At 42.6% G+C, this 18,172-nt stretch overlaps 1 protein-coding gene across 2 annotated transcripts in view; it reads left to right on the top strand.

The window, feature by feature from the left end:
• The first annotated feature begins 389 nt into the window (after window positions 1–389).
• drd2a (dopamine receptor D2a) overlaps window positions 390–18,172 on the top strand; it is a 42,675-nt gene continuing 24,892 nt past the window's right edge. The window contains exons 1-2 of one of the 2 annotated variants that reach the window (XM_017713055.2): window positions 390–775; window positions 13,048–13,358. In XM_017713055.2, coding sequence (XP_017568544.1) covers window positions 13,080–13,358 — 279 coding nt within the window. In that variant the 5' untranslated portion in view covers window positions 390–775; window positions 13,048–13,079. The remainder of the gene's footprint in view (window positions 776–13,047; window positions 13,359–18,172) is intronic. The other variant, XM_017713054.2, reaches the window with a different exon arrangement.

Here is an 18,172-nt window from a genome sequence, read left to right on the forward strand (position 1 = left end):
CCTGGAGACGAGTGTGGAGCCAAAACATCTTCGAAAAGATCATTTCAGTGGATTCTGGTACAATTATGCTCCCTGACTAAAGGTACTGGGAGGTACCCCTGAGGGTACCACCACAGTGACAAGAGGGGAACTGCCCCAGTGACAGTGTCATGCCTTTAAACGTTCTTCATAGAACCATCTATAGCACATTTTCCATCAGTCCGAAGCACCCTTTCATGATGCCAAGAACCCTAAAGTCATGCCAAGGGTTCTCAGAGTGTTCTGTATAGAACCATTGTCTTTACTAAAGAACCCTTCATCATTATCAGACTTTGGTTTCTCTGTGAAACAAACGCTTTTCTGTTTTCACTCATGTTTATTTAGAAGCCCCGCCTTGTTTTGTTCCCACCTCTTCACTCTCCGCTGAGCAGCCTCTGAAGGTTACCGGGTGCGTAAGCGCGCGCTCTGACAGCTCCGGCTCGGGACGTGGCTACTTGCGCATGTTGCGCAGAACTGCGCGTCGCACCGGACCGGTGATGAGCGCCTCAGCGGTCAGCGCTGTGAAGCCACGGCTGCCACGGGAAGAGCGCAGCTCCGCTCGGGTCCTCTGTGGATCCGTATGATGTGCTTTTTTGGAGGGAGTCGCTTTCCGCCCGCGTGCAGGCTCGCCGCCCGAGGATCGGTACAGAGAGGAGAGCGCGCCAGCTGGTCCTCATGGACACACGCGACGAGGGGACAGCGCTGGTTGTAAAAGACGAACAGCTTCTCCTCCTTTGATGAAACTTGATCCGTAAAGGTGAGCGAGCTCGCCGTGTTTCTGTGTGTTTGTCCAAACGGCGGTTCGGTCAGCGGTTATTAGAGACGATGGGGATTTGAGTGGAACTTAGTGATCTGAGTGACCCTCAGCAGCCTCACTGGGTGTTTCATGCGCAGATTAGCGGCTGTTTCATTACAGGTCATTACTGTCTTCCAGTCTCCAAGCAAAGTTACAAAGAAGCACCTGGACACTTTCCTGTTTTACGCAGTGTGTGTGTGTGTGTGTGTGTGTGTGTGTGTGAGAGAGAGAGAGAGAGAGAGAGAGAGAGAGAGAGAACCTATGGCCGTGAGTATGTGTGTGTGTGTGTGTGTGTGTGTGTGTGTGTGTGTGTGTGTGTGTGTGCTTGTCTTGCTATCTTTGCAAGGACCGCATGTCCTAAGGACATGACAGTGAGGCAAATTATATATTTATATTTTTATATGAAAATATTATATATATATATATATATATATATATATATATATATATATATATATATATATATATATATATATATATATATATATATATACACTTTTTTCATGCATTATATACATTTTGAAAGATTACTCTTTGGAAACTAAGGTTAAGTTTAGGCTTAGGTTAGTGTAAGTGTCTAACTTGACATAAATCAATTCAAATCAAAAAAGGTCCTCACAAGACAAACAAGTAAAAGTGTGTGTGTGCGTGTGTGTACTGAGAGAGAGAGAGAGAGAAAGAGAGAGAGAGCAAAAGGGAAAGAGAGAGGAGTAAGCGAAGGGCAGCTTGTGTCCTGTATCCAGTTTCATTTGTAGTTGGCTATTTTCAGCCTCAACTGGCTATTATAATACAATAACCAAACCAAGTTGCCCGTTTCCTCTTGTTCTTGAGGACACATTGCTCTTGAGTCCTGGGTCAAAAAGGGAGGTTGTTTTTAAGAATTCCTCTAAATAGGCCAATTCACTGGGACAAGCATCATTTTGTTAGTGCATGCGCTTATTAGGAGTCACACAGAGAGCTCCAATTATGAAACACACGATTCACATAAAAACCCATTAGACTAATGTTGACAGAATGCTTAATATGAAAAACGTCGTTGAAATGATGTGACTATGGTGTTTCATCTAAACTGGTGCTATCTATCTATCTATCTATCTATCTATCTATCTATCTATCTATCTATCTATCTATCTATCTATCTATCTATCTATCATCTGATCTGTCTGACATCAGTGTCCACTACTTTGACCAAAGCCGACCCTGAAAAAGATGCACTAGTAAAACAGGATGAAAACCAATAAGGGATTTCGTGCCCCGCATGTGAACTGGTGTAGGTTACAGCTGAGATTGTGGGTACATACATGAGTATGTATGGATGCATGCAGTGTTTTTAACAATATACATCAACATACACATGAACTGAATCTCAGTATGTGAGTCCTGTGCTGTTTTATAGGTTTGAAATGATTAGTGGGACACTAGGAAGCTGTAAAAAAGGAGACATTAGCTGTGTCCAGAATGATGAACAGAGCTGTAAACGACTCTGAAATCACAGAGGAAGCTGTAAAACATTGAGAATGAAGTTATAATAAAGTTAACACACAGAATGCCTCACGCATGAATATGCATCTATTCACAAATTATTGTAGCTGGAAAATACAACAGAGAATCGAAAGTATAAATGACCCCAAATCTTTGGAATATATTGAATAAAGCATCTAAAATACCTTTTGGAGTCTATAGAAGATATAAAACTGCACTGTATTTGTATATAAAGCAGTGGCATAATTAAAGGGTGGGTGGGGGTTAGATGCTAGTGGGTGGAGTCCCTTTAGAGCATCAACTTGTTGAATTCCCTTTTATTGGGGGGGGAGTGCTTTTTTTGCACTGGAGCCCAGAAGATGAGAGTTTTATAACAAGGGATGGCTAAACTTTTGAACAGTAGTGTATGTGTAAGTTTTTATAAAGCTGTATTTGATTTAAACAATAGTTTCAGCAATGTAACGTCATCCAGTGTAAACACGTATTTACGAATTCGTATGTGAGCTGCATCCTTCAGCGAAGGCACTAATACAGAAGGTAATAGCTTTGGTCACAACGAATTGATGTTATTTATTATATAACATATCTATCAATATGTGGATCAGTATATGTATTATGGATCAGCTGTTCATGCTCAGTCAAACAGAATATTCAAATATTATTCTGGAAAGCTCATTGGCTTTTACTATACTCCTGGACAGATTTCCTTTACTGTGGATTGACAGTGGCATAAAACAATAATTAAAGCAGTTTAAAACGAATATAACTGGCATATTGTTCATCAATTTAAAATCAATATGAGAGTAACTGCTCCAATGAATAATGTATAATAAGCTAGACACAGTATTTAGCCTTGCTGTTGTCATGGGTTTCATTGGAGTGGGTTCTCATAATTAATTCATTAAAGTGTACATCAATTAGGCAACACTGCAACCTTCCCTCTTTGACCCCAAATCGATTGAGTGACAAGCTCGTTAGGTCAGTGGATGTTTTCCTGAACAACCTCTGCTAATGCTCAGTTAACGCGTGAGGCTTGTGTCTCATCCCAGCCTTTCATTTCACTTCCTCAGTCGCAATAAGAAGCTGCTGCAAGTACACATTACCGACTACTCTGTGTAGCGCGGTGTCGAGGTCACCTGCTGCACAGAGGAAAATAACATTAAATGACACTGACCTGTTTTATCACTGCCGTCCTTTTCTCTGTTTCTGTGAAGAGCATCTACACTGCTCAAAAAAATAAAGGGAACGCTCAAATAACACATCCTAGATCTGAGTGGATGAAATATTCTCATTGAATACTTTGTTCTGTACAAAGTTGAATGTCCTGACAACAAATTCACACAAAAATCATCAATGGAAATCTAATTTATTAACCAATGGAGGCCTGGATTTGGAGTCACACACAAAGTTAAAGTGGAAAAACACACGACAGGCTGATCCAACGTTGATGTGATGTCCTTAAAACAAGTCAAAATGAGGCTCAGTATTGTGTGTGGCCTCCACGTGCCTGTATGACCTCCCTACAACGCCTGGGCATGCTCCTGATGAGGTGGCAGATGGTCTCCTGAGGGATCTCCTCCCAGACCTGGACTAAAGCATCCGCCAACTCCTGGACAGTCTGTGGTGCAACGTGGTGTTGGTGGATGGAGCGTGACATGATGTCCCAGATGTGCTCAGTCAGATTCAGGTCTGGGGAACAGACGGGCCAGTCCATAGCTTCAATACCTTCATCTTGCAGGAACTGCTGACACACCATTACTGACCCACTGCCAAACCGGTCATGCTGAAGGATGTTGCAGGCAGCAGATCGCTCTCCACGGCGTCTCCAGACTCTGTCACGTCTGTCACATGTGCTCAGTGTGAACCTGCTTTCATCTGTGAAGAGCACAGGGCGCCAGTGGTGACTTTGCCAATCCTGGTGTTCTCTGGCAAATGCCAAGCGTCCTGCATGGTGTTGGGCTGTGAGCAGAACCCCCATCTGTGGACGTCGGGCCCTCATACCATCCTTATGGAGTCGGTTTCTAACCGTTTGTGCAGACACATGCACATTTGTGGCCTGCTGGAGGTCATTTTGCAGGGCTCTGGCAGTGCTCCTCCTGTTCCTCCTTGCACAAAGGCAGAGGTAGCGGTCCTGCTGCTGGGTTGTTGCCCTCCTACAGCCTCCTCCACGTCTCCTGGTGTACTGGCCTGTCTCCTGGTAGCGCCTCCAGCCCCTGGACACTACGCTGACAGACACAGCAAACCTTCTTGCCACAGCTCACATTGATGTTCCATCCTGGATGAGCTGCACTATCTGAGCCACTTGTGTGGGTTGTAGAGTCTGTCTCCTGCTACCACGAGTGTGAAAGCACCACCAACATTCAAAAGTGACCAAAACATCAGCCAGAAAGCAGAAAGGTACTGAGAAGTGGTCTGTGGTCCCCACCTGCAGAACCACTCCTTTATTGAGTGTGTCTTTCTCATTGCCAATAATCTCCACCTGTTGTCTGTTCCATTTGCACAACAGCTGTGAAATTGATTGTCAATCAGTGTTGCTTCCTAAGTGGACAGTTTGATTTCACAGAAGTTTGATTTACCTGGAGTTATATTGTGTTGTTTAAGTGTTCTCTTTATTTTTTTGAGCAGTGTACATTTACCTTTGGTTAACAGGAACTGATGTGGCTCCATTAGAGGCTGATGTCTGATACGTGTAACAGCTCAATGCTCTGCACTAAGGGTGAAAAACATAGCATCACGATACTTTAAAGAGCCATTCTACTAACCTTTTTTAAAATTTGTGCGTACGTAAACGGTCGAGATATAAACAAAGTCATTCTGACTGGTGTGGCGTGAGATGCTCTGTTCTCTCTAGAGAAACTTCACACGGTTCACAGTGGTGCTGATGGAACCAGACAGCTAGAGCGTTTAGTAGCTTTAGTAAACTTCCTCGCAGAAAGTTATAACATGAAATAGTTACACATGCACTTCCTGAGGTTTGACACATTGTTTTATGGTACTTTTGAATAAGACTTTGGTGTAAAACTCTGCTAATATTGGTGGGGTACATGTAGGACACTGTGAGGCAAAATAGTCCCCTAAAAACCTTTTTTTCAGCTTTACCAGTATTTTATTATTACCAGCATTACATTAAAAAAAAACAACTCATGTATGAATGGAATTCTCTTTGGATCAAAATGAACAGGTTTCGTTCACTGAAATGCACATTTGGCCATTTTACCTAAACCAGATACTGAAAGACAACACATTTCATTTATTTATTATAGATATATTTTCAGTTTGTAGGCCCAATAACCACAATGGGTAAATTGTTGAGGGTACATTTGTACCTAAGTGATACATTTGTTTTTCTGAGATTCGTGAACTATCTGCAAAAGTAAATCATAAGAATCATATTTTGAAATGACTATGAAAAACGTTGAGTGCAGTTTCTTTCATAGCTTAATGTTTACAAAACTACACTACCGAAGGGAAGGGAAACTTTGGTGAAAAGGAGTGAAATACTTTTGAAAAAAAAATTTCAGCGCTTTTCTCTAGAATTCGATTATATTCTCAGAATTCTTTTCATGATACACGCAGTTTGCCAAGTTAACCTCAGAAAAAATGTATTGTGATACAAGTTTTCATGATAACGATAACATAGGTTGTGTCCGAAACAGAATGCAACTGTCTCAAAGCCTTGGTGCCCATGCTGTCTCGTACATCAAAGCCTTAGAAGGCAGCATTGTGATGAAGATCTTCTTCTTTCGGCTGCTCCCTTTCGCCACAGCGGATCATCTGCCTCCATCTTTTCCTATCCACTGCCTCCTCTACTTTTACACCAACCATCTCCATGTCCACCTTCACTACATCCATAAACCTTCTCTGAGGTCTACCTCTTCTCCTTCTACCCGGCAGCTCCATCTCCAACATTCTTTGCCCAATATATCCACTATTCCTCCTCAACACATGTCCAAACCATCTCAACCTGGCCTCTCTGGCTTTATCTCCAAACTGCTCCACCTTCAGTGTCCCTCTGATCTGCTCATTTCTAATCTTGTCCATCCTTGTCACTCCCAACGAAAATCTCAGCATCTTCATCTCCGCCACCTCCAGCTCAGCCTCCTGTCTTTTAGACAGAGCCACAGTCTCCAAACCATCCATCATAGCAGGACTGTTTTGTAAACAGTATTGTGATGAAGATACTTACCAAATTTTGTTTGAGCCTGTACATTAAGACATTGCCAAGACACTGAAAGCTCACTGTTAGCTGTTTAGCTGTGTTAGCATTAGCCATTAGCGCCATTCACCCAGAAAAAAAAAAAACATCCTTTAAGAAGGCTCGCATCCTAAACTGGCTTTATTGGCTAGGCTACCTAAGTAATTAGCTTTCCTTAACTTAAGCTAGCTTACTATAACAAAAAGACACTTGCAGCAGAGCTTAAAAACAGAGATAATGGCTGCGTTCGAGACTGAAGCAGAGTCATTTTAAAGGAGGAGACAGGTGACTGGTTGGAAAATGAATGGGAAATGTCATAACACTCAACATGGCATCTGTTTGTGAAGAAAGTTAGGGTTAGGGTTAGGGTTAGGGTTAGGGTTAGGGTTAGATAACACTCAACATGGCATCTGTTTGTGAAGAAAGTTAGGGTTAGGGTTAGGGTTAGGGTTAGGGTTAGGGTTAGATACCACTCAACATGGCATCTGTTTGTGAAGAAAGTTCCTTAAATAAAATGAGCCAATCAGCTTGCTGGTATGAGGATTCAGCAAGTTCCAGGCGCGGATTAAAGTGTGTTTAATTACGTTAGGCAAAGCCGTAGTACATACGGGGGTCAAAACCAGAAGAACGTAGATGATCACAAAGGTGATCATCTCACAAGGCAGACTAAACAAAAGGGCAATCCAAAAATCATGGTCGAAGTCACAAGCAAAAAGAGGTCAGACACACAAATCCAAAACGAAAAGGGCAAGGCAAAAATCAGCGTTGAGAAAAACGAGAACAGGTCAGAGTCAAAAACAGATAAAGGCAATCAGAAGGAACGCTCAGGAAGTTTACAAGAGCAACAATACGTCGCAACTTGACCTAACTAAAGCACATTCACACAGGTGAAGGTCAGTAATCTGGTGACTGAAAGCGCTGATAGGTTCGGGACCGATTGCCACCGGTCACGTGATCCCCTGTAGACTCCTGGGTGATGGAGTCCATGGTGGACTCCGATGTGATAGGGAAGTCCGAAGTCACGTGTCTTCCCATGGATTTATTGGAGAAGGAGTTCGCAACACTGGGGGAGTCCACCTGAGGCGTGACAGCTGGTTTCACTGCAACTGGAAAAAGCTCTCATCTACTTGGGCTCAGTTGTGGAGATCTGCACAAGTGCGTTAGCCAAACAAGCCACTTCCTGTGCATCATCAAGCAAAACTATTTAAGATTTGAGATTTTGTCAAATGTAATCCGTGATTTCGAGTCCATGTTTTGAAGCGCTAATTTGGCCTTCAGTTTCAAGTTTTTAGGTCTCTTCCCATTCAAAGAGAGAGGAGTCTGGTCTTGAATGACTGGAAATAACTACCTGATAGACTTTCCTATAAGGCTATCGGTGACTTAAAAGATAGCACTGTTACCCAACAGTGTTTGAGACGTGCTTCAAAGGCAGCAGTGAAGTTGTTAGCTTACTTTAGAAGTCTTTTAAAAAGGCTAGCATGCTCACCTAAATAAAATGTATTGTGTATGTACACAAACCAGTTTTTCTCCTCTACTCTGTCAGCGCTGCTATTTTCTGCTATTTTTTTCCTAACTGCATTGGTGCTGACATGAAGAACAAAGCAGCGGAGGATACATCCATGCTGCCTTCAAAAAACTGCTGAATGGAGGAACCTCAGCAGACAGCGTTTTATTTAAACAGCTCCATTCAGACATGACTAGGCACCTTCCTTCCTTAGGGTATTGTACGATTAGGCAATGTTTATTACATTTCAGTCACAGCCAATAGAGAGCTGTTACATTCGGTCTAAAATGACAAGTCAAAACAAAATACTGAAAGAAAAAAGTAGCTGTTCAGTAAGATTAGCATAATTTAACATTTTCTTTCTAACCACATTGGCACTGGCACACAGGAATATGGGATATGTTAGGCAGTGAAGGATACTTCTATACTGCCTTGAAAAAACAGCCAAACAGAAGAACCTAAGCAGGCAGCATTTTATATAGATATTCAGTCCGTAATGACTGGGTGCCTTTCTGCCTCGTAGTACTGTCTGGGTAGGCAGCACCATGTTTCAGACGCAGCCACAGTCATATTGGCCCTTATTCATCAAAGTTGTGTAAAAAGATGTGCAAATGTAACTCTCCTAAACGACACACAAACCATTCCATGTCTGATTCAGGAAAGTTGTACGATGACAAGACAAGAAGTGATTTGAACACAACTGATTGCTGCAATGAGTGCCTTATTTATGTATAATTAGCAGTGGACACGCCCAAATTTGCCCTTATATACATACAATTTACATAAAGCACAACACTCTTATTCATGCAGATGTTTTGACAGAGAGCCAATTAAATAAAAGTATTCAGCAGGCTCATGAGCCAGTGGGTGTCCTTACAGGCAGAGCTTGAGGTCGAGCAGCACGTGCACTGCCCCCCAGGCTGCTAAACCAGGCTCAAATTTACACAGATTTCTCCCAGACATGAGTTTGAGTGTGTATACGGCAAAGATGAAACTTAGAAATAACAATTGTCAGTGAAACCAAAGGCCAATGTTTACATTAGTAGTCATTTGTTGGGATGCACAATGATCTGAATCTTATTGGTATCAGTAGATATGCTTAAAATGTTATCAACATCAGACAGATGATCACATTTGACCATTATTTTCAACATTTTACATCCATCCATCCATTTTCTAAGCCGTTTCTCCGTCAGGGTCGCGGGGGGGTGCTGGAGCCTATCCCAGCAGTCTTCGGGCGGAAGGCAGGATACACCCTGGACAGGTCGCCAGTCAGGCGCAGACAGACACAGACAGTCACACCTAGGGGCAATCTAGCATGTCCAATTGGCCTGACTGCATATCTTTGGACTGTGGGAGGAAACCAGAGAACCCGGAGGAAACCCACACAGACATGGGGAGAACATGCAAACTCCACACAGAGAGGACCCTGGTCACCCGGCCGGGGAATCGAACCCAGGCCCTCCTCGCTGTGAGGCGACAGCGCTACCCAACACACCACCGGGCCGCCCCAATATTTTACAAATAAAGGATATTATTCCAGAAATGCATTATTACAGATACCTGTTAATGAGTGCCAGCCATATTATTGTGTGGGAACAAGATCCTAATGCATGGCTAATGGCTTAGTAAGGTGTGGTCTAGACTCAATTAGCTCATTCCCATGCCTTAGCAAGTCGTGGCCATGCATGCGGATCTTGTTCCTTTTTTCACATAAAAGAAATAGCATCGCTCTATCATGACTAATATCGTCTTTATTAGAGAAATAAAAATGCGTTTTTATATATATATAAAATAACATTATATGACATTATATGTCAGCTGTTGTTGTTTTTGAGACACTTGTTATATCTTTCAATTGCATATGCAGCAATTTGGAGTGAATCTCAGTGGATATGTACATGAAAATAGCAATATTATCAGAATCCCCACATCAGTGGATTTCTAGGGTCCTGCAAACACATCTCAAAACCTTATTCTGGAATATGTTTTTGATGCTCGCTGAACTTTTCTGTAATAATGATATTCGCTCCAAAGATGGCCCCAAAAGAATTGAAAGTGATAAGGATGGAAGGTCGCCTCTTCATGAATTGCTAAAAAGGCCCATCAAGATTGTGTCTGAGAAGCTGTCAGTGGCCTAAACTCAGAAAGAAGAATCAAGAGAACAACAAACTGTCCAAGATCGTTATCTGGAAGTTTAAATGCATTCAAGATGTATAGATCGCCTTGCCTAGAGACCAAAGTTATCAAATTAGCATGAAAAGATCATCTCAGCAAGAGCATAGTCTTCCATTTGCGTCTTTGTGGAAATCATTGTGGTTCATTTACTGCCCAGGGTGCTGCATGGGTGAAAAGCGTCCACAAATTGATGCATCGATTTATTATGTGAACAGACGCACGCAGCCCATTCATATAATTGTGTCTGCAGACCGTAAAGCATGTCTTTTATGCAAGACAGAAAGTGAAGATGAGTTCAATGCTTTCGCCTGCAGGCAGAGCCTTTGGATCTATTCAGTCTGGTTGAAAAGATTTGATCTAATGCGGGGTTGAGTTTCTTACCTTCGGCTAAATGTCAGGAGTGAATTACATGAGTCGGTTGCCACATGGAGGTACTCTCTGTTGTGTGATCACTGATGGAGTTTTGCTTAAACAAATGCCCTGTTTTGAGTTTGGATCCTAGAACACCAAGACGGATAATCTGAGGATTTGAGATGCATAAAACAACAATGTGTCTGCAAGTAGGAGCCAATTGTGAGTGACAGAGAAGTACAGCTTAATGTGGCATAACTTCTGCAAAAGCTTGTGCAGTGCTGTGATGTTCAGTGTTCTCAGCTCAAGATGGTAAAATGAAGTAATCACGGCCTTTTCTTCTGTGCCATTTTAACCGTGTATTAAGACTGAAATTGTTGTGGTGAGCATTGTGGGCCACGCATTATTTTCCATACTCAAGCAATTTTCCTCTTTACATTTCTTAATTATGAAGATAATACTTGCTGAGCTCACAAATATTGCAGTTTTGCTTGACTGCACAGTATCCATACATGTGCACTGAATATCAATTACAGCCTGCTATATAGAAAAGCTGTCTTCGGGCACAATGTGCACAGCACTTGCTTTGTTGAGATGTTTATGAAGTAGCCAGGCTCTTATTATTGCACTGTCCTATTATTTCACATATGGTGCATATGTGGGAGCTCTGGTTTTGCCTGCGTTTCTTGGACATGGTACAGGGAGTGCAGTGGGTGGGGAGGAGAGTCCTGGCCCAGTTAGGCAAGGTACATGCACAGCTCGAACAGGCTTTGAACGAACAATAAGAACAACATGTGAGAGCCAGTCTTCCATTAACAGAGAAATGAACCAAGACAGAGTGGGGTTCCCACAGGCCCAAAGGAATGGAGCTGTTGCCTCAGAGCAAAGGCGGTAGGTTCTTAAGCCAAATGGAGATTGAATACCGAGGCAAACTGTTCCAGGTGAAAAGCTGTTCCAGGTGTCCTGCAATCTAAAATAAAGAGGTAGTAAAACATTTATTTTAATATCAGTTTTGGTTACCTGAAGAACCTTTCAGTGGATCTTTCTTTAAAGAGGCGTTTTTCTTAAGAAAATTTCCTTAATTTTCTTTTTAACCTCTTAAAATCCCAGGCTTATTACATTCTAAGGCTTAATATTCAGTAACTACAGGGACTGCAATGCAAACTGATTGCGCTATTCTTAGGTTATAGAAGTGTGTAATCACTGCTGGCAGACCCTGGTCTTTTTAGGGATTAAATGATCCATCCATCCATCCATCCATCCATCCATCCATCCATCCATCCATCCATCCATCCATCCATCCATCCATCTATCCATCCATCCTCAACTCTCCGGGTCCGGGTTGCGGGGCAACAGCCTAAGCAAAGAGACCCAGGACTCGGACTCCCTCTCCCCCTCCACCTCCTCCAGATCTTCCGGAGGTATACCGAAGCATTCCCAAGACAGTCGAGAGATTAGCTGTGATGATATATATTTATAAATTATATATATTTATAAATGATGTATATTTTATATGTTTTTCCCCTGGTGTCCTCTTTTAATATGTGACTTTTTGAACTAAAAACATAGTTCATAATTAATTTCTACATAACTATTTTCCAACCTCTCTTTATCCCTTAGTATTAATCAGACTGTATTTGTTACTGTGCCATTAAGATTATGTCTCACTCACAAAGCAGTCCTGGCTGAAACACTCCTTATAACTTTAGCAATAATTGTGATTATATGTCAGTGTGTTTTGAAATTGTTGAAACAATTTTTATGTAATTTATTGCCTAATTATCTAGCTTCATTTTAAAAAGAGAAAATAATTCAGCTGTTTATTAATTATATGGGCACTTTGAAGCTTAAAGAGTCTTCACATAATGTAAAGGATCTATATGTACTAATTCTTTTTCCTAGAACTGTATGTACATTAAATCCCCAAATAATTTAAGAATCTTTATATTTAATATAAAGGGGGCAGTCGTGGGCTGGAGGTTAGGGAACCAGCCTCATGGCTGGAAGGTCGCCGGTTCGATCCCCAGAGCCGACAGCACATGACTGAGGTGTCCTTGAGCAAGACACCTAACCCCCAATTGCTCCCCGGGCACTGTGCATAGGGCTGCCCACCGCTCCGGGCAAGTGTGCTTACTGCCCTCTAGTGTGTGTGCTCACTAGTGTGTATGTGGTGTTTCACTTCACGGATGGGTTAAATGCGGAGGTGAAATTTCCCCGGTTGTGGGACTAATAAGGGCAATAAAAGCAAAAACAAAAAAAACAATAATGGTGCACCTGATGGAGTGTAAACATGCTAGAAGATAAAAGTTCCTAAATGGTTCTTGGTTGGGCACATGGTATAGAACCTCATGCTGAGCATTGATTAGCTTTAAAAAGGTTCTTCTAACTCATATCTTAGTTACTGAAATTGAAAAAAAAATGGCTTTCCTGTAACATTGTTGCAAAGAACCATTATTTTTGGTATGGTAAATTGAACATATTGCTTGGTGTCATATGATAACATTCTTCTGTCTGTGCTTTTAGGGCCTCTTCTCGGCCTTGGTTCCTCTTAGCTGATGGAAGCCTTCAGAGAGAATGCCTACAATGAGAGCTTCTTGGAAAATGGCTTCCACATTTCCAACGTTACAGACGGTGACAGGAGGCACCAGTACAATTACTACGCCATGCTCCTCACTCTACTCATCTTCGTCATCGTCTTCGGCAATGTGCTTGTGTGCATGGCTGTGTCCAGAGAGAAAGCCCTGCAGACCACCACCAACTACCTGATCGTCAGCTTGGCTGTGGCTGACCTGCTGGTGGCCACGCTGGTGATGCCATGGGTGGTATATCTTGAGGTAAGTTTTTAAAAAAATTATAATATATAATATGGGGGTGAAAATACACTGCTCAAAAAAATAAAGGGAACACTTAAACAACACAATATAACTCCAAGTAAATCAAACTTCTGTGAAATCAAACTGTCCACTTAGGAAGCAACACTGATTGACAATCAATTTCACAGCTGTTGTGCAAATGGAACAGACAACAGGTGGAAATCATTGGCGATTAGAAAAACACACTCAATAAAGGAGTGGTTCTGCAGGTGGGGACCACAGACCACTTCTCAGTACTTTTCTGCTTTCTGGCTGATGTTTTGGTCACTTTTGAATGTTGGTGGTGCTTTCACACTCATGGTAGCAGGAGACGGACTCTACAACCCACACAAGTGTCTCAGGTAGTGCAGCTCATCCAGGATGGAACATCAATGCGAGCTGTGGCAAGAAGGTTTGCTGTGTCTGTCAGCATAGTGTCCAGAGGCTGGAGGCACTACCAGGAGACAGGCCAGTACACCAGGAGACGTGGAAGGCCGTAGGAGGGCAACAACCCAGCAGCAGGACCGCTACCTCCGCCTTTGTGCAAGGAGGAACAGGAGGAGCACTGCCAGAGCCCTGCAAAATGACCTCCAGCAGGCCACAAATGTGCATGTGTCTGCACAAACGGTTAGAAACTGAGTCCATGAGGATGGTATGAGGGCCCGACGTCCACAGATGGGGGTTCTGCTCACAGCCCAACACCGTGCAGGACACTTGGCATTTGCCAGAGAACACCAGGATTGGCAAAGTCACCACTGGCGCCCTGTGCTCTTCACAGATGAAAGCACGTTCACACTGAGCATGTGACAGACGTGACAGAGTCTGGAGACGCCGTGGAGAGCGATCTGCTGCCTGCAACATCCTTCAGCATGACCGGTTTGGCAGTGGGTCAGTAATGGTGTGGGGTGGCATTTCTTTGGAGGGCCTGACTGCCATTAGGTACCGAGATGAGATCCTCAGACCCCTTGTAAGAACATATGCTGGTGCGGTTGGCCCTGGGTTGGCTAGACCTCATGTGGCTGGAGTGTGTCAGCAGTTCCTGCAAGATGAAGGCATTGAAGCTATGGACCGGCCCGCCCATTCCCCAGACCTGAATCCGATTGAGCACATCTGGGACATCATGTCTCGCTCCATCCACCAACGCCATGTTGCACCACAGACTGTCCAGGAGTTGGCGGATGCTTTAGTCCAGGTCTGGGAGGAGATCCCTCAGGAGACCATCCACCACCTCATCAGGAGCATGCCCAGGCGTTGTAGGGAGGTCATACAGGCACGTGGAGGCCACACACAATACTGAGCCTCATTTTGACTTGTTTTAAGGACATCACATCAAAGTTGGATCAGCCTGTCGTGTGTTTTTCCACTTTAATTTTGTGTGTGACTCCAAATCCAGGCCTCCACTGGTTAATAAATTTGATTTCCATTGATGATTTGTGTGTGATTTTGTTGTCAGGACATTCAACTTTGTACAGAACAAAGTATTCAATGAGAATATTTCATTCATTCAGATCTAGGATGTGTTATTTCAGTGTTCCCTTTATTTTTTTGAGCAGTGTACATCGGGAGAAATTTAGTAATGTAAAAACTATTGTTTTAAAAGTAAAATTTTCAAATAAAAAAAAATAGTTTGGTGTATTGTTTTTATTGTCTACACTCACTGGCCACTTAGGCCACTTAGGTACACATGTATCTACACTCACTGTTCATTTTATCAGCTCCGCTTGCCATATAGGTGCACTTTGTAGCTCTACAATTACCGATTGTTGTGACCACTGATGAAGGACTAGAGGATGACCAACGTAAACTGTGCAGCAGCAGATGAGTTATCATCTCTGACTTTACATCTACAAGGTGGACCAAAACGTAGGAGTGTTTAATAGAGTGGACAGTGAGTGGACACAGTGTTTAAAAACTCCACTTATACTGCCACCACCCCATCAGAGTCACTGCAGTGCTCAGAATGATCCACCGCTCAGTGGTGGTCTTGAGAGGGTTCTGACCATTGAAGAACAGGGTAAAAGTGGGCTAACAGAGTACACAGTGAAACAGATGGACTAATTGTAGAACTACAAAGTGCACGTATACAGAAAGTAGGCCTGCAAAAGCTATTGCACATTTTATGTTTCATGCCTTATTTAACCTGATATGTTAAAGTCAGGAAGTAAAAGGAAATTTGCCGTAGCGTTCACTTATTTGCACGTATAAATCAACTTGTAATTTGGCCAGTGTGTTCAAACTTTCACATACATCATGTAAAATGTACATACTGCTGTGTAAGTAGTTGCTTCATCATGTGTGTTTACAAAGTATTTTTCAAGATCATTCTTAAACACACTAATGTCTAATATTTAATCTGCTCTTAAAATTGTGAGATATCATGACGCATTTCATTAAAAAAGTGCAACTGAATTGCTCTAAGGTCTGAGACTGGTATCTCTAATCAGTGCCTCTTTAAAATAAGACTACCTTTAGGGGCTCCCGGGTGGCGCAACCATCTAAGCGTATCATCAGGAGAGGGCGAGTTCAATCTCTGGTGATGCTGCAGCCGTCTGTAGCTGGGAGTCCAAGAGAGCACAATTGGCCTCGCTCTCTCTGGGTGGGTAGGATGGCTCTTCTCCCCCCATCACACAATGCGATACTAGTCAGTGCAGGCGTCTGTTAAGTGATACTTTTTTAACCCCACAACCGGGAAATTCCACCTCCGCATTTAACCCATCCGTGAAGTGAAACACCACATACACACTAGTGAATACACACACACTAGAGGGCAGTGAGCACACTTGCCCGGAACGGTGGGCAGCCCTATCCACAGTGCCCGGGGAGCAACTGGGGGTTAGGTGTCTTGCTCAAGGACACCTCAGTCATGGACTGTCGGTGCTGGGGATCGAACCGGCAACCTTCCGGTCACAGGGTCAGTTCCCTAACCTCCACGACTGCCCCAGTTAGCTGACGTAACAGATCTGGTGGTTGGCGCTTTCCTCTGAGCGCGTTCGGCTGTCCCGTGACGTTGCGTGAGAGGCAGTTCGAAAAGAAGTGGTGGCTGGTTTCACAGCAGGAAGCCTGTGCTGCCTTCACCCTCCTAGCATTGGTGGCATCGTGTGATTGGGGTAGTCCATACTAGCGGGTGGAATTGGAGACGACTAAATTGGGGAGAAAATCGGGCAAAAGCAATTCATAAATGATCTAAAATGACTTTAGTGATAGTTATTAATTAGGTCAATAAGCTACAATTTATAAATAAAAAGGGCAGTGAGCTGCTGTTTGCCTAATGCGCATTCATTTTAAACCTCATATTTGATTTTTACTGATCTTACTTTGTCCTCTTCATCAGTCAGTAATAAGGTGTCAGCTTTGCCACATATTCATATGCATCAGTTATAATAGCTCACCTTTTATTAATGTGTTACATCATTATTATTATATAAACTCATTATTAATTATTTTAAAAGCATTTATGACCTAATAATAACCTTGATATTCATACCCCCTAATCTCTAACATTGATTTTACTGCAGTCTTGATGCGTATAATAGGCCTGACACATTGACAATGCCGAGATGCAGACAGTTTTTCACAGGTGGAAAATGAAGGCTTTTCAAGTACAGATTCTTTTTATGAGATTACATATTTTTTCATTTTGCATGGTGCTGCTTTGTAGATGACAAAAAAATTATGAACAAAGCCTCAGTCAATAGTCTATTAAGGGTAAGCAGAGCTGTGCTATATAATTTTTCAGTCTCGTATAACTGCTTCCTTTTTAATCACATGGCTGGCCAGATGAACTGTCATACTACTGGAATACAGAAAGCAGCCAAGAACGTAGAAAAGCTGAATTATAGTGATTCCGTGTTGCTCTGCCATATTCTGTACAGATTCAAAGCAGCATTTCTTCTACTTATCTTACACTGAACTTACTCAGCTTTCAGTGAGCAGTAGACTAGTAGCTATTTGTGGTTGAGAGAGCTTCTGTGAGATATCCATCCTTAGCCATTCTTCAGCTTACAGTGTTTATTTTGGACCACGAGCTGCAGAGGAGAAGCCTCCCTTGTGTATGGCACTGAGCCTTTCTGATTTGTGATCAAATTACCCATCAAATCCATAAGCCAGGTGCCTTCACATTAGGGCCCCTGCCCAAACGCTGCTGTGACAGTGCAAATCAAACTGCACTGTGGAGAATGCTTTAGAATGATAAGATGTTGCATGATATTTAAGATATTACCTCCAGTTCTGCGACAGCTATTGTGAACTTTTTAATGATTCAGGCTGAGTGATTTCATTTTCAGCAAGTAGTTTGAATCATGATACAAATAAGATTTTATGCTTCGTTTTGCTCAGCAGATCACAGATCCACAAAAGACACAACAGAGCAAAGCTGAAAAATGACTTGAATTAGATTGTGCCCTTCCACATTTATTAATGCAGCAAGAAGAAATGGCTTTCTTTAGTGACTATGGCATTCTAACCCACAAGTGACCTGTGATAACTGTATATTTATCACAGCGTGCAGTTCAGAAAAGGCGATATATGTACAGTTTTAATTTTCCTTGCCCGGCTGGCAGTGCCAGGGCAACAAAGCTTTGCTTGATTGTGGCAGCAGACCCATTTATGAAAAAGCAAAGTAGAATAGCAACACAGAGCTACTGAGCACTTTCTGATTGATGGTTGTGAAATGATTTTAAATGCTTTTCAAGTATAACATGGACGTGTCCTGATAACACATGACTTTTTAATCTAATTTTATGCAAATGTGCTTCAGCAGTCGTACAATGGTTCTGAAAATAACTGAATTACACTGG

Source organism: Pygocentrus nattereri, chromosome 17 (assembly GCF_015220715.1).
Source record: "Pygocentrus nattereri isolate fPygNat1 chromosome 17, fPygNat1.pri, whole genome shotgun sequence".
NCBI lineage: Eukaryota > Metazoa > Chordata > Actinopteri > Characiformes > Serrasalmidae > Pygocentrus > Pygocentrus nattereri.